Source organism: Pelmatolapia mariae, linkage group LG4 (genome assembly GCF_036321145.2).
Source record: "Pelmatolapia mariae isolate MD_Pm_ZW linkage group LG4, Pm_UMD_F_2, whole genome shotgun sequence".
NCBI classification, from domain to species: Eukaryota; Metazoa; Chordata; class Actinopteri; order Cichliformes; family Cichlidae; genus Pelmatolapia; species Pelmatolapia mariae.
Window position 1 is genome coordinate 29,488,635 of NC_086230.1, and position 20,778 is coordinate 29,509,412.

General features: G+C 41.3%; 1 protein-coding gene across 1 annotated transcript; it reads left to right on the forward strand.

Moving 5' to 3' along the window:
* The first annotated feature begins 1,072 nt into the window (after positions 1 to 1,072).
* LOC134626475 (neurexophilin-1) lies at positions 1,073 to 18,445 on the forward strand. Its single transcript, XM_063472344.1, has 2 exons — positions 1,073 to 1,590; positions 14,013 to 18,445. The coding sequence occupies exons 1-2, from the start codon at positions 1,534 to 1,536 to the stop codon at positions 14,784 to 14,786; spliced, it is 831 nt and encodes a 276-aa protein (XP_063328414.1). The 5' UTR covers positions 1,073 to 1,533; the 3' UTR covers positions 14,787 to 18,445.
* Positions 18,446 to 20,778: the final 2,333 nt, after the last annotated feature.

The window sequence follows — 20,778 nt, forward strand, 5'->3', positions numbered from 1 at the left end:
TGTTGCACACAACACCATATGCATTATTAGCAGGTAGTAAAATAACATTAACAAAGGGTTTAAATGGCTAAATCCGAGATAAAACAACACAGATATAAAAAGTTCTGACCTAGTGACAAAAAGATATAGACCAGGTCTTCCTCTGGTGCTGCAGTGTGTGTAAAGATACAGGGAGGACAGCTCACGTAAAGCTCATCTATGAGTGCAATTAAGCAGAAATCGAGCCGCTGGGAGCCAGGGGACCTGTGTAGTGATATCACGCATTTCAGTCCATTAACCTGCTTCTAATGAACTGAGTGTTATTGGGGAAAACTCTTTATTAATCACACCGTACTGAGGTGACGGTCACTGGTTCATCGGGGCTCACCATGTACGTCAATACCCTTCAGCAGGGCTCCAGTTCGGTGTCCTTTGGGGAGGACAAACAATCTGACGATACCGTGTATGATGTGACAACGTGTGTGAGGATCAAATGCATTCTAGGAGATCCACAGCTCAGCATTAACCTCCTCAGTTACCATATGACAAGAGTTGTTTTTGTTGTGACAAGTGCAGTGTGAAAAAAGATCCAGTCTTTCCCAATCAATGATTTTCACCCACCCACAGTGATGATTATATTTAATGACAGGGTTGCTGGTGAGAAATACCCACAGAGTTGTCAGTGGATTAGTAAGGCCGACTGCTGTAGGCTAAAAAACTCATGTCAGAAATACTCACAGGGGAATGGAAAACACTCAAGCCCTCACACAAGTGGGACAGATGTTTATCGTTGTGTAACTACTGGATATTTAGGTTTATTGTAACTTATTGGATTATATGTTGGATCAACTGAGTAAAGAGAAGGTAACTGAAAGAGGGAGATGCTAGATAGGTGGGAAGAAAGTGAGATAAGGGAGGGGGTAAGAGAGGGAAACAGAGATTGGAGACTGGAGAAAGAGGGGGACAGACACAAACACATGGGTAGGGGAAGGGAGTGAGGTAGAGGCAGAGTGAGAGAGAGAGAGAGAGAGAGAGAGAGGGAGAGAACTGTTAAAACGTCTGTTTGCTCTTGCCAGTCTCAGCATCGCTCAGTTTCTGCAGGAGGCTGCAGCTCCATCCCTCCAGGATCTCCACTGGCACCAGTGACCAGATATGATCTACCCACCACCTTGTGTACCCGTTTAACTCTGAGCCGGAATCGCTTCATTTTTGCATGGATGATAACAGCCTTCCGCATGTTCATGGATTTCTCACACCATATGTAATCTGACTCAAACACGGGATTGGTGAGAAAAAAAGAAAAGACAGTAGAGAATCACTCCAAGTGGTTTCCTACGTTTTTTAGGTCTGTGGAAACAGCACTTTAGTCAGGCATGGGCATGGGACCGTGCGCCAGCCGAATGGGACCGGGTGCAGTAGGAAGAGCATCTTCCTGAAGGAGGAAAAGCCCGTCTTCGGGAGTTTGTTGTTCTTACCATTAACAATTTATATTCTTTTTTTCTTTTTCTTTTTTTTTCCTGCCGGGGCAGGGGACTGTGGGTTTTACGCGCCGGAATGATGCGTCCCAACCGAGGCTTCATCCTGCTCCTCCTCAACGGAACCGCTTGTTTGGTAAGAAAAGAGTGGGAGTGTGCAAAAAGAAAAAAAAGTCACACTGGGGTCTTTATGCATCTTTCTCCGAATTACCTCAAAATACCTTCTGCGTCAGAATATACCGTAGAGTACAAACTTCCAAACTCCGTGATATACGCTAATTAAAGGGGAAATGTTTGCGCAGACGTGCGTGGATAGCAACTGACAGCTTAGATTAATTTGATGGAAATGATAAATTACGAGACGTGCAGGTCATTTGTGCTTCTTACAAAGATGCAGAGATAATCCCCGACTGCTGCACGACAGCACTGTGTTGACCGCAAACCAAATTCTGCTGATGTCTGGTTTGTTTGTTTGTTTTTAGTTTTTTTTGCTATCACTAGTAATTGTTAAGACAATAACATTCACTCTGACCCCGCTCGTCTCGGGTACGCCGGGCGCAGTGTCACTATTCTCGGGGGACACTCGTGCTGGCAGCGTGCGGAGCGCACCGTGCCATCGGTGTTTGTCACAAATCTGTTTTACTCTGTGCGTCTTTGGAGCCGCTTCAGTCCTCAGCTCTGTAACACTGTCAACAAACACTACATGGCCATTAAAAAGTTACAGTGTTACAAATTTATGATTTACTTTATCAAATGAACTCCAAAATATCAAACGCAAAACTGTGAATCAACTGAGGAAAAGTTTATTTAACCTTCCGTGAAAACCAGGCGTTACAGAAATGCATTATACACAAGATATAAGCCACATTTCAGCACGCTTTAAATTATGGCTTTGATTTGATATAAGCTGTAGCACCTTTACACTATAGGGCCATGCCCCAAGGTTCTTGTGTGTGAAACGGTACAGCAGAATCAGCAAGACAAAGCTTGAATACTTTTTCATGTGAAAGATCCACAGAAAGATAAAAGCGCTGGTTTGTTTTTGTAGTCTTTGCTGTGAGAGCTCTTACCTTATTGAACGATGTGATTAAAGACTGAATTTATACAGTAGGTGAGGAGAAATTTATGAGATCTAATTCAGCAAATTAATGCTAAATTGATTTATACACAACACCCCTGCCATCCTATAATGGATATGTAAACACTGAAGTTTCTGTAGCTTAAATAAAACTTCCAGCATTGCATAACCTTACAATTTAATTTGGATCACCCACTCCTCTTTCATGTGCGCTTCTAGATTTATTAAAAAGCAGCCTTTAATGAGAAGTCAGCTCTTAAATCGCATGAGAAAACTTGAAAACATCCTTCTGTTCGGAAACCCCTAGGCTAAGGGGAGCTCAGTCATCTCAGGGCCCAGGGAATGAGCCAGATCCAAAAAAAAAAACCCATGAGTGACTGAAATACTGAAGTGAGGTTGAGTGGCTGTTCAACCCGTTTGTGACGCCATTCCTTCAAGGATGACCTTGTGGTTTTCATATTAAGGTATTGTTCAGATACTAAGAATAAAGTGATAGCTCTTTTGAGGATCTGAGGTCTAACAGACAGTGGTTTTAAGTGACTTAACAGACTCAGTGATATTCTTGGCTGAGACGGAGCTCTTTCAACAGATTCTTCTGTTCTCTGTGAAATATGAGACCACACGCTGTCTTAAAATATGGGGGACGAGTGCCTTTTCAGCTGTTGTATAACTAGATACAAGAGTGGGGATAATAGGCTTAACACTCACTTGTTGTTTTGGTTCTGGAAGCGTTTTGTGAGCTGCAGGGCTGCAGCCTATTGTAACCCAGAAGGTCTGTGGCTAAATGATAATGACATTAATTAGAGCCTTTTTTTTCTCCCTCTCGCCAGACCATGTATCTATGAAAAACGTACACGGCATCCCTCAGCAGGGAATCTTGGGTAATTCATTAGCCCTGTGACATTGATAAATTATGGAGCAATTAATAAATTAAGTAACTTTTTATTAAGTAATGGAGCAGTGATTAATAATCAAATGAGCCTGCTATGCATTAAAAATTCGATTTGGATGATTTCTGTTGTAATAGCGCTGCAATTTTCAGAGAGGGTTCAGTCTCGAGGGATCTTTTGCAAATGGCTACTAATACAGACGACTATTAACACAAGGTGCCACTGGTTGTTGTTTATGTGATGAATGATGTGTTTCAAATGTTAATTATTCCCTGAATTTGAATGAAGGGTTATGAATAATAAAAGCCATCTCAGTTGTATAATTGACTGCTTGAGAAATTATGTTTATTTTTGGCAGCAGTTGGAGTTATTTTTCATCAGTGAAGCTCAGCAATCTGACTGCATTTGTTTCACTAAACTAAATCGCTAGAGTGATTTTTCTCAAGGTAGTCTATTGAATACTTAGGATGAAAGTGAGTCAGTTCTAATGTGAAAATGTTTAGTTTTGGAAGGGCAAATAGACAGGTATAGGCAGATGTAAGAATGAAAGAAAAGAGATGGAGTGAACCAAGATATTGGTGCTAAAAAAGGAGTCAGCTAAACATCTGCCTCAGAGGTTTACATCCCTAATTGACAGTCATCACAGATTCTGTGTGATTTTCGCAGAATTACACATGTTAATCCACATGTAATTACAAACACAGCCGTGTGGATGAACCAGGGTTGATGGGATGAAATCTCAGACCAGCCAGTGAAACCTGGGAGGAGTGAGGTCAACGAGATGTGCAGCTCTCTCTTTCAACAATCTTAGGAACTATCAATAAAAGAATGAAGTGTCCTCGAAAAGGGCATTGAACTCTGATGCTCCGGTGAGCTGCAGAATTTCTTCTCTGCAATTGTTTGAAGAACCATGTGCTTTTAAATGCATTACTCGTATTCAACACGGCACATTTGTGTTATTTTAGACTTGAAAATGCAAACCTAACTATAATTTTACTGACAAGGAGAATTGCGTCTCTACAGTTCAAAAAATGGAGATATTCAAAAAGAGCTTTTTGTTAAGTAATTTTGTGCTGTAACCTTCATGTATTAAAAATCTCTGGGCGAACGTAGGCTTGACTCTTTGTGAATCACAGATGCTCTTTCTCACCAGATTTTTCTGGAAAGGGTAGCCCCAGGTAGCCTTTCTGTGGCCGTGAGAGACAGAACCGCTTTATGCTCACACTGATTGCTTTCTGCACAGATGCAGACACTGGCCATCATGCTTGATAACTGAATTTCACTTCTGTAGCTGAGCACCGAATGTCACTTTTTACAAATTGAATTTCTGTGGAGACATTCATACATATTTGAAGGTCTACATGCCACACCGTTCGCTCTGCGTGTAAGTAATTTTAAAAAAAAAGAAAAGAAAATGTGACACTTTGAAGAATTCACACTGGGAAATTGGGAACTGGTGCTGTTCTGTTTTCTCTTTCTTAACTTTTACTCACACCCTCCATTTGACTTTGCCATCAGCAAGGAAACACTTACTCAAGACGGCGCATCAATTAATAACAAATTGTGCTGTTACATTTAAAGCTGGAGAGCCAAAATCACTTCTGTGACAAAGACAAGATTTTACATCACAGAAGCATAACAGCACAAAAACTGAGACAACAAAAGACATTAAATACAGGCAGCATTTGCTGTGTCTGAAACAGCAGAAGACAGCATGGTGCGACAAACGCACTCTGTGCAAACCTGAAGATTTGTGCGTGTAGTTAAAGAGCAGAGGCTGCCTGACGCTAATTCTAACCACATCAGACTCCTCTCTCCATTCTGGCCTGTCACAAACTCTTAGATTCATGTTTCTTAGATACCTGTCCTCCTAGCAGGGTCACTGACCTTGTCCACCCAGATACATACCACCTCATCTTGCGAAACAAACAGAAGAAAACTCAGTTCGATGCTGCATACATTGCATGTAGTCACAAACGTGTACAACCGCACCAGACCGAGCGCAGTTTTTTTCTTCAGCCTTCCCGCTCTCGTCCTCTTTACCATCGGTGTTGCAATCGGCATGTCAGAGCTTATAAACCTTCACTCTGCGCCTCACATCCCACGCAGATGCTGGAAACACAAAAACTCATTCATAATTGTCAAATTTCTATCATAAGGGAAGGTCGGCTCTGTATCCATGCAAGCCGAGCAGTCTACTGTGCTGAGGGTATGTGCCGTATAGTTATGAATGTCATAACTGGGTGACGTGAAGAGGAAAATGATCATCTCATTGTATCTTTATCATCAGCAGCAGAAAATGCGCTTCATGTTTTATCCATCAACGTAGAGGAAAATGAGAATTCAGGTCATACCCTTCAAGCAAGCAGTAATTAAATAACCAGAAAAGTTTACTCAAATATCTAAACTTCAGTATCAATAGGAGTCTTTTTTATTCAGGAAACTAAAAATCTAATGGACTTGTAGATAATAGTGTTTTTAGGCTTAACCACTTCCACATAACTCTTAATTCTGGGGTAATGACAGGAAGATAAGTTAAACAATATCCCCTTGTTACTGATGAAAACAACATTTCGAGTTTATTATTATTACAGCATCAATCAGCTTCAGCGTTTATTTACATGAGCTTCTGGATCTAGCACTATTTGTATTTTTTCCAGATCATTTTGTAAAAAATATGCAGAGTACTTTATCATTGCTAAGATTAGTGTCTTTTTATTAATAATGCATTTAGAAAAGTAATTGGTTTTCTCAGATAATTCGGGCATCCTTGAATATGGCTTAAATTTGATGTCTTTGCTTTTTGATTCTTATTCTCTTCTCGTCACTTTACCTGTGTGGCTCTGGCGCTCTTTTCCTCTTTGTTTCATTCGAACAAATTAAACAGCTAGGAGCAATCGCAGAACACATAAACAACATATAAACATGACGCAGCAGCGGATGAGCAGTCCTGGACAATCTTTGTAGCCTATTGCCTGCAGGGTAAAACGGCTTGAGTTATGAACATGCACAGCATGTAGGACCCCAGAGGTGCACCTCTCCACCACCCCCGACCACCCAGTGAGCCCCTCCCACAGGCTCCAGGCAGCCCCATAGCAGAGACCCAGACAGACAGAGAGAAAGCACACACCCTGACACACTGACAGCCCTTCATATTGAAGCGCCAAGCTGTCCTCAGACAGAATACGTTGTCTCCTCAAAACCAGCACAATTTACTGTGGCATTGCTTTCTAGGAGACTGCAGGGAAGACAGAGCAGACCCTGAAAGAATATCTGTAGGTTTGTCTACTGGTTCAGATAGTGAAGTGTGGATTACAGTGCACAGCTTAAAGAAAAATGACTCGTTGCCTCGGGTATAATGAGTGGGTGTAACTCCCCGGGGAGCCAGATAAAGATGCGCACGACTTTCGCACAAAGGAATAACTAAGGATGGGAAAATCCATAACCGACATTTTAATTTCACAGAGCTTCTGCTGGAGCTAACAATAGTCAAAGTTGTTTGAATGTTTTCTGAAAATACAAACTGTTATAGGAAGTATCAATATAAAGTGAAGCTTTCATTGTTTTAAAATCTGTAGGCATCTCAGGAATAGTGGAAAAGGCAATATGGGACCAGGGGATTTGGGTTTATTTGAAAGGGGAACACTAGGCTGTCAGTGTAGTTTAACACTGAAGAAAACCAAAGCTTTCATGCTGACCTCATCACGGTGTTGCTTGAGCTGCCAGACCAGACTGAAACCAGTGTGCAGAAGCCCATTAATATTCTCATTTCTCTCAAAATCTGTAAACAGTCTGTTCTGCATGACTGACCATCTAGTATGCAGTTTACCAGCGTGCCGACCAGTGACGGTACAGTGATTTTCAGGGTCAGAGTGGTGCACATGTCCAGACAAGGCCTGCTGAGAGTCTATACAGGGGTTTCCAATTATAGGAAATGCACAGCCACGGGAATGCAGGAATAAATGGATAATGGGAATGTTTTTGCAAAGCACATTGATTTCTGATTTTGTATTACATTGCTACATGAAACATCAATTTGAGGAGTTACACAGATCGCACAAGCCATCTCAAAAGTGACACCTAAATGTCTATTAACTGCTTAAGCTAAGGTAACTTAATTTATCTATCCATTTTTTCCATTTCATTAAAAGAAACCAACATTGATTTTTAGAGAGCTTTATCATGGTCATATTATTTATATTTTATATTTACCATTTTATAGTTGCAGGACACAACATTAATGTTAACAACTGTCAGTTGAGCAAGATATTATGTAAGAATGGTTAAGAAAAATGATAAAAATGATGGTTAAATGTTCAAATATGCAAATCATATTGAAGTAATGCACATACTTTTCCAAAACAGACATTTAAACATTGACCAAAGCCAGGTTCCCAATTCTTCTTGGCACATTAGAGTCAAAGGGTTTTCATAGAGGTGCCTTTGGCAATTTCCTTTCATCACTTCATAAATCTAAAAAAGCTCTCAGTTATCACTATGGTTGTAGGAATAAAATGTACCATGAAGCAGGCTCTTAATGATAAAAAAAAATGAACAAAACAAGAAAATTACCTTCATAGATAGATAGAATAAAGCTCTATCTACAGGGCTACTTTACCTATAGCATCTCTCCTTTAGAAACTGAATCATGTTTCTGTTCCTCTAGTGACATTTCCAGATTGTGTCCAGTCCAGCTGAGACGGACTGCAGAGTGTCAAATGTCTTACAAGCAAGCACTTGTGATCAAGTTTCCCCTTCCTGCTTACATTTGGTTTAATCAGTTAAAACACTGAAAAGTCTAAATTCAGCTAAAAGATTGCTGAGACGGCTGGAACTTCAGACATCTAAGTGTCTGACCTGTTTGTCATATGTAAATGAGGTTTGCATATTCACTTTAGCAGCTTTATGTGTATGCCGCTCGTAATGCCAGACAGAACCTCAAAGCAGTCGGCTAGGCATGCGCGTTTACCATGCTAATGTGAACACATCTAGCCCACGTATAAATTAAATGACAGTGACCCAACATATTCTCAGTTCAACCACAGCTGTCTGCTAATGAGAGAATCCCAAGATTCAGTACCTTTTTAGAGCTACTATAAGTGTAAAAGGAGCCCATTCACACAGTTACACACTTTCTCAGCTGGGAGTTGCACAGCTAAACCATTGTCTGATTTGGCCACTCAGCACCTCTCCACTGAAGCAATTTAACAGCCTCCCTCAGGAGCATATTAATGGTGGCTGTGCAGGAATGACAAAATTATTTTCATTTATATGGGTTCAAAAATTAACAGAAAGTCTGTCGCACTGTATCAGACAACAGCCCTTAATAAAAAGGGCATTTAACTGAGGGTTTTATGCCTCCATGAGACAATCCTGCAGTCCTCCCAGCCTTTACCAGACAGGTATGACTACTGTAGCAGTGGCTTTAATCAGCTGAGTCTCCCAGCCCTTGCTTTGGTCCCCACTCTGTGGGGAATAACTGGGGAGAAACCATCCCCTGCTGCCACTTTCCATCCTCCCTCGCACTGCCAACTTGTCGATATCTTATAATGTAAAAATTTGATAGCCAATTCAGAGTCTAGCTTCAGTCTGAGCATACAAAATGAGCCCAAGTCCTCTGGGACCGCACAAGTGAACATGTCCAAAATGGGCTGGAAAAAAGAAGGGTGGAGGATGCAGAAAGACAGAGTATGTTAGAAAAAATAGTTTCGAATAAAAACGATTCAGTGTATTGAGTTTGTTCACGTACCGCAGATCTTAGTTCCAGTGACCCCAGAGAAGCTGGAGTAAATTATTCATTAAGAGTCAAATGGCTTGTTTCTTGTGAAATTACCTTTCTCTCGCTCACCTCTTCTTGGATCTACACTAGCTAGAAGAATAATTAGTTATAAGGGCACAGCCATTTTCAGACTTTAATCATGTAACAGAGAAATCTCCTGCAGTGAGCATATTACATCTGGAGATGGGGAGAGGAGGCGCGGGCGGGGCGTGGGTAAGGTGGTAGTGTGAATGAAGCATTGACTAACACTTAAGAAATCTGAGCTGCGTCGGTCTTTAATTAAAAATTGATGTCATATTAGAGATGAATATTTCAACTCAACAGCCAGAGGAAAGTGGAGTGCTTATTGAACTTGTCAGCTCTGCAGGACAAGCACATGCTTAAGCCCCATCGGGTGGCCCCCACTGAAGGATTCAATCAATAAGTTTACTCTTTTCCAGCTCATGCATTCATATAACACGCAAAGATACATATGTAAGCTGCATGTCAAAAAACTGACACACTACATTCAACTCAGGTGTCCCAACAAAAGCTTCACATAAACCCTATGATGAACACTACCATGGCAATGCCGTTTTAGCTAATAAGGCAATCCATTGCAATATTAGCATTCATTTTGACTCTTTGTTTCCCATTGATTGCATTTTTATTACATTTTGGTCCCTCCATTATAAACATCTAATTCTTGAGCTGCAGAATGTACCACTGTGTTCATGAGATCTGATGCTCAGCAGCAAGTGTACAGTCAATGGGATTTGAAGTGTTTTCAGTGGGAACAAGTACATGCTGTGACCGAAAACAAAGCCTGAAGATCAGTGAGAGAAAATCGGAGGAGTACTGAAAACGCAACACATTCTCATCTCAAAATGTAACATACGACGCCATATGACAAATTGTCGGTATGTTACACGCTGGGAATGAGAACGGTCTCGAAAACCAAGACAGTCTGCTGAAAGACAATAAGACGGGCGAAGTTAATGTAGTTTTGTTGCTACAACTCCTTTTTACAACAGTAGTTGATTTAATTATTTAATTTTTTGTTTTGAAAAAAATATCAGCAAAGGTACAAAACAGAACAAAATGCCAAATCCTCATTGAGAAGGAAAAAAAAATCTGAAGTTGATTACCTAATCTGTTCACAATAGAGATGTGAAATCCATGTATCTCTTCATCTGTAAAGTATATTTTGCAGGATATCTCCAACAGTCACAAGTTACGTCAGAATGTGTAGGTCTACTTCTTAGAAACAGTGGTCTATCACCAGTCCCTTACTTCTGTGAGTTATGGTGGAGATTTTACTTAAGTCACCCCATGATCTCTGCGCTATATTATGGCAACAGAGTGTTTCTGTCACCAGGGGAAAGGGGTTAAAACGGTGTACCTGTCACAGTAACAGGCTGATTATTGCCTGTGGAGCAGCCAGGCTTCTGAGGATCGCTCCCCTACCATACGTCCTGCTGCTAGAGAGGCTTGGGGCCTGTGCTCACTGAGGCTGAATGACTCACAATTACCACAGCGACAGAGCCCGCAGCCACCTCCCATCCTCTCCAGCCGTTTCACTGACTCACTTAGTGCACATGACAAATGACAAAATCACCCCGAACCTCCACCCCCTCACTAAGACCTGATTGCCCATCGCCCACACTTTGCCTACAGTACTTAAAGCTGGGATACATCTTGCCAAGCTTCATGAAACAAAACAAACTTACTCTGAGAGAAACTTCTTCTGGTTTTTCAAAGCAACATTACACTATGTTGCAATATATGGCTGGTTTATGTTGTATATTTTAGGATGACCTAGTGAACAATAAGACTTTGGTATAGTGGCTACAGCCCTGGAACAAGTGCGCATTTTCTAACTCTTTAAAACACTTCTTAAAATTTTATGAAACTGATCATTAAAAAAGGCAAGGTACTCACAGTACATCATCATCTGTTAGATTAGATTATAAATCTGAAAGCAAGTGGCTTATATAAATACCCAAAGCAGATGGCATTTAGTGCTGGATTGTTAACAAAACAATGTTTTTGTTTCCCAAATATAAAAACATTCCCCTAAATTGAAGGAAAACGTTCCGTTTTTTCACTCTGAAAACAAAACTAATTTCAGTTATTCTACAATATCTTAAATCATAAGATTCTTGTACTTTCATAGTTAAATGCAAAGGGGATAAGAATTGTAGCATTGTGCAGTTTTTCAGAAGGTAGCAATGTCATGTGCTACCATATAATGTGTGACTTCATTTACCTTTAAGATACATCATTCAACAGTGAAACCACAAACAGTAGTATCCATTTACTGCCAAAAACACAATTCCAGTTAAAGGCATTGTGTTTGGACTGGTGCACAGAGTGTGTTCTGTTACTCTAGTAATTGTTGTCGCTCTAACTCAGGTTTTCTTCAGAGCCAAATTAAGCTTATTCTTCCATTTGCCTTTGACAATGATGCTGTACACTGGATCTGACACTTCCAGCAGTGCCAGACATTTAAATCTTCTGTTTAACAATAGCACAGCATTTACTTCATCTCTACTCCTGCAGCCCAGCCTCTCTGACTCCCTAATGAAGACTGTGCAAAAGAGGGAAGGAGGAGGGATACTTTGCTTAATGTGTAAGCTACAACAAAGCATGTTGCAATATGTTTCTGCTCAGATACGAGCACTGGCACCATCTGAGAATTGCTGGCAAAGTGATGAGGATCTTAAAACAAATGGGCAGTTTCATAGAAACTGTAGGACACCGCAGGGGCTCTTGAGTGCTATCTGGGGAGGCAGGCAGATTGCTACCCTCTGTGCCCAGCAGCCACGGGCTCACTGAAGAAGAGAAATCAAACACAAACTAGTCCTTCAATAGGAGCCATGGGTAATGGTATGTCATCAAAGTCATCCTGTCTAGCCTCAACTTTCTGGTCTAAAAAGAAAAAATGAGAGAAAAAGAAAAAAAAACAAAGATATGTTTGAAAAGATTAAAATCAATAAGTCTAAGCGCTTTTGAATTTTGGTTCATTATTAATGAGTTTGGGATTCTCAAAGAAGCTATCTGTTTCAAGAGGAAGGAGTCTTTGTCAGGACTGTTATCGGCCCCCGTGGGGAGACTGAAGGATCTAAGCGGCAGTGTAGCGTAGCAGCAGACAGGTAACTAGAGCAGAGGGCATCTGGCCTGTAACACCCCCATGGGAATAAAGCCAGATTAAGGGAAAAAGGGTGTCCTCTCATCTGAGTCCAAACACCAGACCACAACCACATCAGTGGGAATCCTTTCAAGACAGTTGAAATGCGATACACGTTGTTATGAAAGGAAATACATGTTTTTAGAGAGACAGAAAAATCAATATCACTGACTAACTGCAGAGCAAGTGAACAAATCTGAGTGAGCTTGAAAAACCTGCATAAAATGGAATAAAAATGAGTCAGACTTAATAATCCTGACTAAGCCTGTATAAGGAAGCCCTGGCAGTCAAGACAGTAGATGGATCAGAGCACAGACAGAGATGCATGCATTATGCATCATTGTAAAATCTCTCTGGGTAGAGCGCACTCACACACACACGCACGCACACACATACACAAACTTACCCCAGCGCTCGCATTTGCATCACTTATTGTTTGCATTTACCACAACTCAAAATTCACAAACGATGTGAGTGTGTGTTCCTTACTGTCAGATCCAAAGGACACAACAATTCTGGATACCTCCATGGCACATTAGACAGAAGCTACCTGTTAATAGATCATTACCATTGAATAATTACCCATTACTTTGCAAGCACATTCACACACTCATCACAAAGCTACTGCTGAGCACAGCAGCACTATCTTATCTCCCTCCTTCCTCTTCCCCTCCCTTCAGTTGATGTTAACATCTGACAGCTTTGTGTGTCTGCCGATACAGATTTTTTCTTTAATTAAAACACTGGAAGTCTTAATTGGACATTACACTTTATTCTCAGGCCCTCCCGTTTGCCCACCTCCACATCCTCAAACACTTTGATCCTCCAACCAAATGTTTCGAGGCCATAACAGTTTCCCCATGCACTCATACCGGAGTGCTTAAAAAGCAAAAAGCTCACTTTAAAACAAGAAACATAGCTTAGTCTCCACTTTCCACTGACATTTTTCCCTTAGGATTTTAATACAAGGAGAAAAAAATCTTTCCAGTTGGATTATCTTGCAATTTAGTTCTGGTGAAAATTAATTAATTAGTTTTCAATTAATTAATTAATTAATTTTCAACTTGGAAAAAATACTTTATAACAGTTAGTATGAAGGCAAATACTTGTGCATAAACTCCACTGATTGTTGTAAGAAACAACTTCAGGACACATTTCCTGATTGCAGCTCTTCATTGTTTCAAATCCTTTGCAGAAAAATATCCACTTTCACAAATATTGATTAAACTGTTCAAGAACACAGGAGTCACTCATGTCACGTGAATTCATTTATGATGTGGATTTTGTGTTTGAATCTGTTCTTTGATCCCTCTGGCCTCCCAAGTAGCTGATGGAGCCTAGTGAGCTTAGGGAATTACACTGCCTCTGTGAGAACGTGACATAAGGGAGTATTTCTTTCTCAGCCAAGGTAAACAAAAGATTTTAATAATAGCACTACGTGTAAAGTTATATAAATATATATAAATAAAACATTGATAGAGTGTCAGTTAAAATCTCTCGAGGTATGAACAGTAAATTAAGTATTGATTAAACTGTTAATTTGGTTTCTGTCTACATTTTTTTCTACCTTGCTAATAATTGCTTATACCTTTTTTTTTCTCCGTTTACCTTCTCTGATCCCCTCCTCCACAATACTCTCCAGGTGGCACTGAGTCAAGAAGAGGACTCCTCAAACTCCAAGAGCTCCTCAGATGACTCCTCCCAGACAGTGGGCCTCCTGGGCGGGCAGGCTTCTCTCTCACCCCTGAGCCGCTGGATGCTACACAGTAAAAGCAGAGCTGCTAACGCCACCTCTCTGGAGCTGCCCTACCACTCTCCAGTCCCTTTCTCTAAGCAGGAGTTTTCAAAACAGGAGTTCTGGGAGATGTTGGGCAGTGATCTGCTCAAACCCGACGCCTCGAACCCCAGGGTCAAACGCCGACCAATTGTTAAAACCGGCAAGTTCAAGAAGATGTTTGGCTGGGGAGACTTCTATTCCAATATCAAGACAGTAAGGCTTAACCTGCTAATCACCGGCAAGATTGTGGATCACGGTAATGGCACATTCAGCGTCTACTTTCGACACAACTCCACAGGCCAGGGCAACATCTCAGTCAGCCTGGTACCACCTGTCAAGGCAGTAGAGTTTGACCTGGAGCGCCAGAGTGTGGTCTACCCCAAGGACTCCAAGATCTTCAACTGCCGTGTAGACTATGAGAAGGTGGATCGCAGCAAACGCACCTCGTTGTGCAACTATGACCCATCCAAGACCTGTTTCCAGGAGCAGATCCAGAGCCACGTGTCCTGGATTTGCTCCAAGCCTTTCAAGGTCATCTGTATCTATATTTCCTTCTACAGTACGGACTACCGCCTGGTGCAGAAGGTCTGCCCGGACTACAACTACCATAACGAGATGCCCTACCTGCCTTCGGGCTAGAGGACCTGTAGGCGGGGAGGAGAGGCAGGAGGAGAGAGGAAAAGGGGGATGAGTGGGAGTGACTGCAACTCGTGAGGAGGAAACCAAGGCTGTGAATGTCATAGTGGCAGCGAGACACTTTTAAAAAAAAACTCTCTGTAGCCTGACTGTTGTAAGATGTATAAACATATATGCAAAACATAAAGTACAGTATGCAGATAATGAGGCATTCGGAATGCTTAACTGCAGTATTCATTAACTGGACTGGTAGGGAAAAATCAAATACCGCCAACTTGCACATTCTTACCTCAGACCAGTTTCTATATGCCAACTTCTCGCCAGCTATTTCTCTCTTCCATTAAGTCATTTGTTAATGTTGTCTTAATGTCCTTTTAAACACCCTTTACAAAATTCTTCTTTTTCAAAGTCACAACGCAGTATTGCATCTTTGATATGATCCACTGGAGAGCTGAAGCAAAATCCGACTTTATAAATATGGTAAAGTGCCACACTGACTGAAACATACCACAGGGAACATAAATCATTTTTTTTTCATAAAGAGAAGATGAATGTAAAGTGTAACCAACCATAGGACCATTCAGGTTACACTCTCAGTCTTTTTAAAGGGCATATATTTAATGTGAGGGAACGTCCACCCCCAGAACAATGTTTAAAGTCCCTCCTCACACTCGGTTTCTCTTTTCCCATCTGCATTTTCTGATGCAGCCACCCTACCGTATCACTGATGTGTAGTCTTTACCTGCAAAATCTAATCATAATATATCCTTCAGTTACATTACCCCAGTTCAATAAAAGAGAAATAGGAGATGGAGAGAGGAAAAATAATAAAATTTACCAAAAAAAAAAAAAAAAAAAGAAATTGCTCATTAAAGATTCAGGACCGGGGCTTAAGACAAGTTCAGTGTGAGGAAAATAACTAGATTCTGCATAGTGATAAAATTGGCCCTTCACTCTTAAGAGAGAAGGTAGGGGAGTGAAAGACGGGGAGATTCGGTGTGCTCTTTTAATTAAAGTGGAGAAGGAGACGTAGAGTATGCAGCGCCTTCTATTGTCCCCTCTGTATGAAAAAGATTACATTTTGTTGCCGTCAGGATTCCTGATTTCACGCCTTGATAACTTTGACTGTGTGAGGGAGATTGCTCTCTCACGACAAATACTGTGTTCACTAAAGTCAGCCCGTTATCTTGAATAAATGAAAATATTATCATAATAATTACATGTAATTTAATCTCCTTTAGAACTAATTATGGTTTCAATGAGAGGGCAAAACGTATTCCTGAAAATCAAGTCAGCGGGTAGGAGGATAAGAGGACGTTCACAGGGATTGCTGTGTTTTTGTATGGCGGCAGCAGCCAAAGCTCAGCCCAGAATTAACTGCTCTCATTAAGATAAATGGCCACTGGCTGGCCCATCTCATGTTACTCTCACAAACAATATCAGTGGAGAGCAGCCACAATGGAGCTATGAATTAAATAGGGTGACATGTTGTGTGCTGAGAGGTTACCACTGTCCTGTTTATGAGGACACAATGCCTTCTTGGTTCATTAACGATGAACAGTCACAAGACAGGTGTGAAGAGTCATTAAACAGTGATATAAGATAACCAGTTTGATGCTAATGTACTGTGACATCAGTGATGTAGCCAGATCTGTGCACACACATGTGTGACTGCAACTGCACAGCAATCTCGCAAGTGGACCCAAGCAGCAGTAAAGTCACCATGAAGCCGTCCTCCTGTGGGGGGTAGCATAAGGCCAGACATAAATGCATCGCTCTGGCTGCGCTTTATGAGCTTGGAGAGCAAGAGTAGGAGGTTAAAAAAAAAAAAAAAAAAGACCATCGTCAGCTAAAGATAGTAACAACGAGCTGTACATCTGCACATCAGAGCCGGATTTTTAGTTTAGAGTGGGGTGATTCTTCTCTATATGCAACAAACAACCTGTGGCCCGGAGCAAATGTCAGCTGTGCACAAGCATGTCTGCAGGTGACAGATAGCTACACCACCCGCAGCCATTATAAATGGTGTTCATCTGTCTGAGTCAAACCTCTGTCTCCTTCTGCATGTTATTGTTTTATCTAAGCACATATTTCATAAATGCTTGGATGCCCTGCTTGTTGACAGCACACTTATCTGTCTGCTGTGCCTCTTATTCCATACGTTTCACAATCAACAATCACTGAAGGGATTTCCCTAAAGAGGCTCAATCAATCAGAGTTCCAACTATGTGAAAGCAAGCAGAGGCAGATTTTGATTCAGCCTCATCACAGTTACAGTCCGAGCTTCTTCTTCTTTTTTTTGGAAAGCATTCACAGAATCCCTGTGGAACATTCAAAACAGGTTTGACAACAACTCAAACTATAGACCCGATACTTGTCTGAAAGTATACTTGTTGTCTTAAAGTCCTTTTCCTTGACTGGAGGAAGTTTCACGTGTTTAAAATACATCCAGCAGCATGAAAGAACCACTGCCTTCTGCTCTGTTCATCCATTTCCTCACCCACCAGCTCTCTCTGCCCCTCTCCTCTCCAGACACCCGCATGTTACTCAGCCATGTGCCCCGTCGTCTTCATGCTGTTGTCTCCTCCCCGTGTGTGACCTGGCTGACTGGCTTCAGCCTCTGTACCCTCCCTTATCCTGAAGTTGAACCCTGCTGCGGGTAGTTCCTCACTACTGCCCTGCCTGCCCTCCAGCACACTGTGCTGAGCTGAGCTGGCTAATCTCTGCGAGCTTAGTGTCGAGCCAAGTGAACATCGGCAGCGAGAACTCCTGTCTCCCCTCTATCTGTTTCTCTCTATAGTTATATCCCATCAAACAAATGCGTGTGCACACACAGTCTTAAGATGTGCTGGTTTAAGTATTTTCTTCTCTGCTGTTCAAAGCAGAGTTCTTACATAAACCCCTGGATTGTGAGGACGTGAAATCTCTTCGAGAGCGCGCCATTGTAGTGCCCATCACAGATACGGCCCAGTAACCTTGATATTCCTCTCCTCGTGTCCCGCAGGGCATCTGGAGAGAAGTTGGATACTCATATATGAAGGAATCAAACTGGTCAACATGAGCCCTCAACACTGTACCATTATAGAAAATATCAAGGACACATGTTGGGCTACCCACTGAGAAGAAGCTCCTCACTCTGCTCCTTACCGATCCTCTGACATCTACAGCAATACTCTCACAGAGACTCCACCCTCTCTGCCTCTCCGGGGCGAGATAAAGAAAGGCTGCTTGGCAAAGCTGAAGAGAAAGTCATGTCGCTATGGGACGGTGTTGTTGGTGGCAGCAGCCTTATTGTTGACCCACCTGGTGCCAACAGATGTGGATTTTTTGGCCTTAGAGACTGCAAGACAACACTGATCCACACGACAAACATTAGTAACAAATTCAGACTGTCAAAAAAATAAATATACATATAAATAAATAAATAACTAAATAAATATATATATATATATAAAGAATAAGAGTCCTCAGATCTGAATAAAGTTGTATTTAAATGTGGGTCATGAAGTGAAGGTTGTCTGTTTTACCTTTTTGTTGCTCATGATTTTGTCATGTGGATGATATACTGTATGGATGAAATGATGGAATTTAATGTGGTTTTCAACATTTTAAAAATCAATAAAGTACACAGAAGTACTTGAGCCACTTCAGTTGTAGAGAAACAGGCTCCGGCATTAGTATCTGGTTGTACTCTGTGTGTAGGAAGAGTGTGTCAACAATGCTGAAGTCTCTATTTTCTTGTATTTGCATACCCATACTGTGTGCCAAAGGCAAAGAAAAGATGTGACAAAAAATTTTGCCAAGGGCTCTTGCAGATTTATATGCAGAGAGAGAAAGAGGAAGAGGAAAAGAGAGTAAGGAGGAAAATGGGGTTGAGAGAGACCAAGGAAATATTTCAACTGGAGTGATGCATGAACATAACTTCATCCCCTAATTAGCCTCCTCTTTCGTTTTTCCCCCTCTCGTCTCTTTCACTCTCAATTTCTTTGTTGTGCGTCTTCGCACTCCTCTTTCATTTTAAAATACAACTGACATTACATTCATTCTACTTCTTAATTAAATCCCAGACAACTGTTAATGAGGAGACAGGTTCAAATATTCGGCTCACAACATCCCTTTAAACACAATCGATTAAGGCATGGCTAGCGGCAAAGCCAGGCCCTCCACCCCATTCCCTCTTCACCTCTATGTTCCCATAAAAGAGCTGTGTGCCTCAGGATAACCTTGCCAGAAAGAATGAAAGGGAAGCAAATAAGTCAATGTGGATAGAAAAGAATAGCAATCTTATTTTAGAAGAAAGCAGCAATTGAGGTTAATTTAAAAACTTTGAGCAGAATACCGGGCCAAACAAGCACATGGACACATATGCTGCAGGATGTGCACGGACATATACGGGATGGAAAATTCAGGCAACAGTCACTGATAATACATATCAAGATTTTAGAACAAGTACAGAAAATTTTAGTTGTCCAAAGAGAAAAAAACATCAAGAGTATTTGCTTCTCAAAGAGGAAAGGGCATTTGAGCATGAGTAATGAGAAACTGGACGATAGTCAATTGAGAAAATAACTAGTTGCGGCACAGGGAGGTAGGAGAAGGCGTGCAAAGCTTAAAATGATAAATAGACATCCAGAAAATAACCTTGAGTTATGAAAACGTGTGTCGGGGGGGGGGGAACCCAGACAAAATATGAAACAAGAGACCAGGAGTAAAGACAACGGGGAACGGCACACTTTGTTTTGAATAACAAGACTATCAGGTCTGCAATTTTATCCTGTGGAGTAACAATTATGAGTCATTTTACTTCATGACAGGTTACATCACAAAGTGTAGTATAAGTGTAGTAATATCCACTCTGCTAGTGGATATTGCACCTTACGACATCATCCCTTACTAACAGTGTTGACAGAGTCGAAGCTCAGGCAGGACGCGCTCATTTCTTCACACTTTGAAATTATCAACAGGGATTAGATTAGTATACGAGCATGCTGATACACAAAACCAGAGTACTACTGATGGTTCTGACTTTATCAGTCATCTGTTACTAATGTGTTCCTGGTTTCTCCTTGGCAACACTCACATCAGCCTGTAAATGATAGAATGAGACAAATTTTCTCAGAATATCGCATTGGTTGTTTTTTAATATTTTTTAAATAATTTTAATGTCTTTATTTCCCCCAGGATCTCTTGTAATATCAAATGGACTTGATGGTTTTTTCACCCTAAGAAAAAACTAATCTCATGAAAAAAAACATGCATGGGGTGTAAATATGTTTCATTTTAAAAAGACCATGTCTTAAATTCTGTATGAACACCCTCGCCCACCATTTGAGTGCCTGTAATCTTGTCCTACATCATGTTGGAGACCACAACTGCAGATCTTATAGAAACTGATTAGGGCTTTTGTTACCTGGATACCAACTCCATCCAGATGCAATTTATCATCATGCATTACCTCGCTGCACTTGCTGAATTTAAATGCACTTGATGTTCTTTGATATTCTGGACTGCATGCTGGGGTGGTCATGGTCATGCTTTTACTACGGGCACAAATGTAAAATGCAAATGTACACACAGACTCCTTTTATGCTAAGGAACACACACACGCATTCACATAAAGCAGTTTCATGCCCCAGCATCCTAATAGTCTCTGTGCACTGCTATGCCAATCATGTAACCCCAGGTAGAGTGGACAAGCAGGTAGACCAAGTCTGAGCATCATGGGAGACAGGGTACATCAGACAAGGACAAATACAAGATCAGCCACTCAACACCCCAAGCTCCTTTCATGAGGGAGAACTACAGCTCCCCATCTGCAATTCAGTGTAAGTCTACACAGGACTGGACATACAATGCAGGGCAAACACGCTCAACAGAGGCCAGAGGAGAGGCTGGAAAATTATAGTGTAGTGAAGGGGTTGAGGAAACAGCGGGGGGGTAGTTGAGAATGTGAAAGCTTGTTGCGAAAAAAGCACAGATGGCCTAAGGCTACAAC

Excerpts from the sequence above, each read along its gene's own strand:
- LOC134626475 (XM_063472344.1), top strand. The coding sequence starts at position 1,534 with ATGATGCGTCCCAACCGAGGCTTCATCCTGCTCCTCCTCAACGGAACC. Across the intron at positions 1,591-14,012 it reads TCAACGGAACCGCTTGTTTG|GTGGCACTGAGTCAAGAAGA; the intron begins GTAAGAAAAGAG and ends AATACTCTCCAG.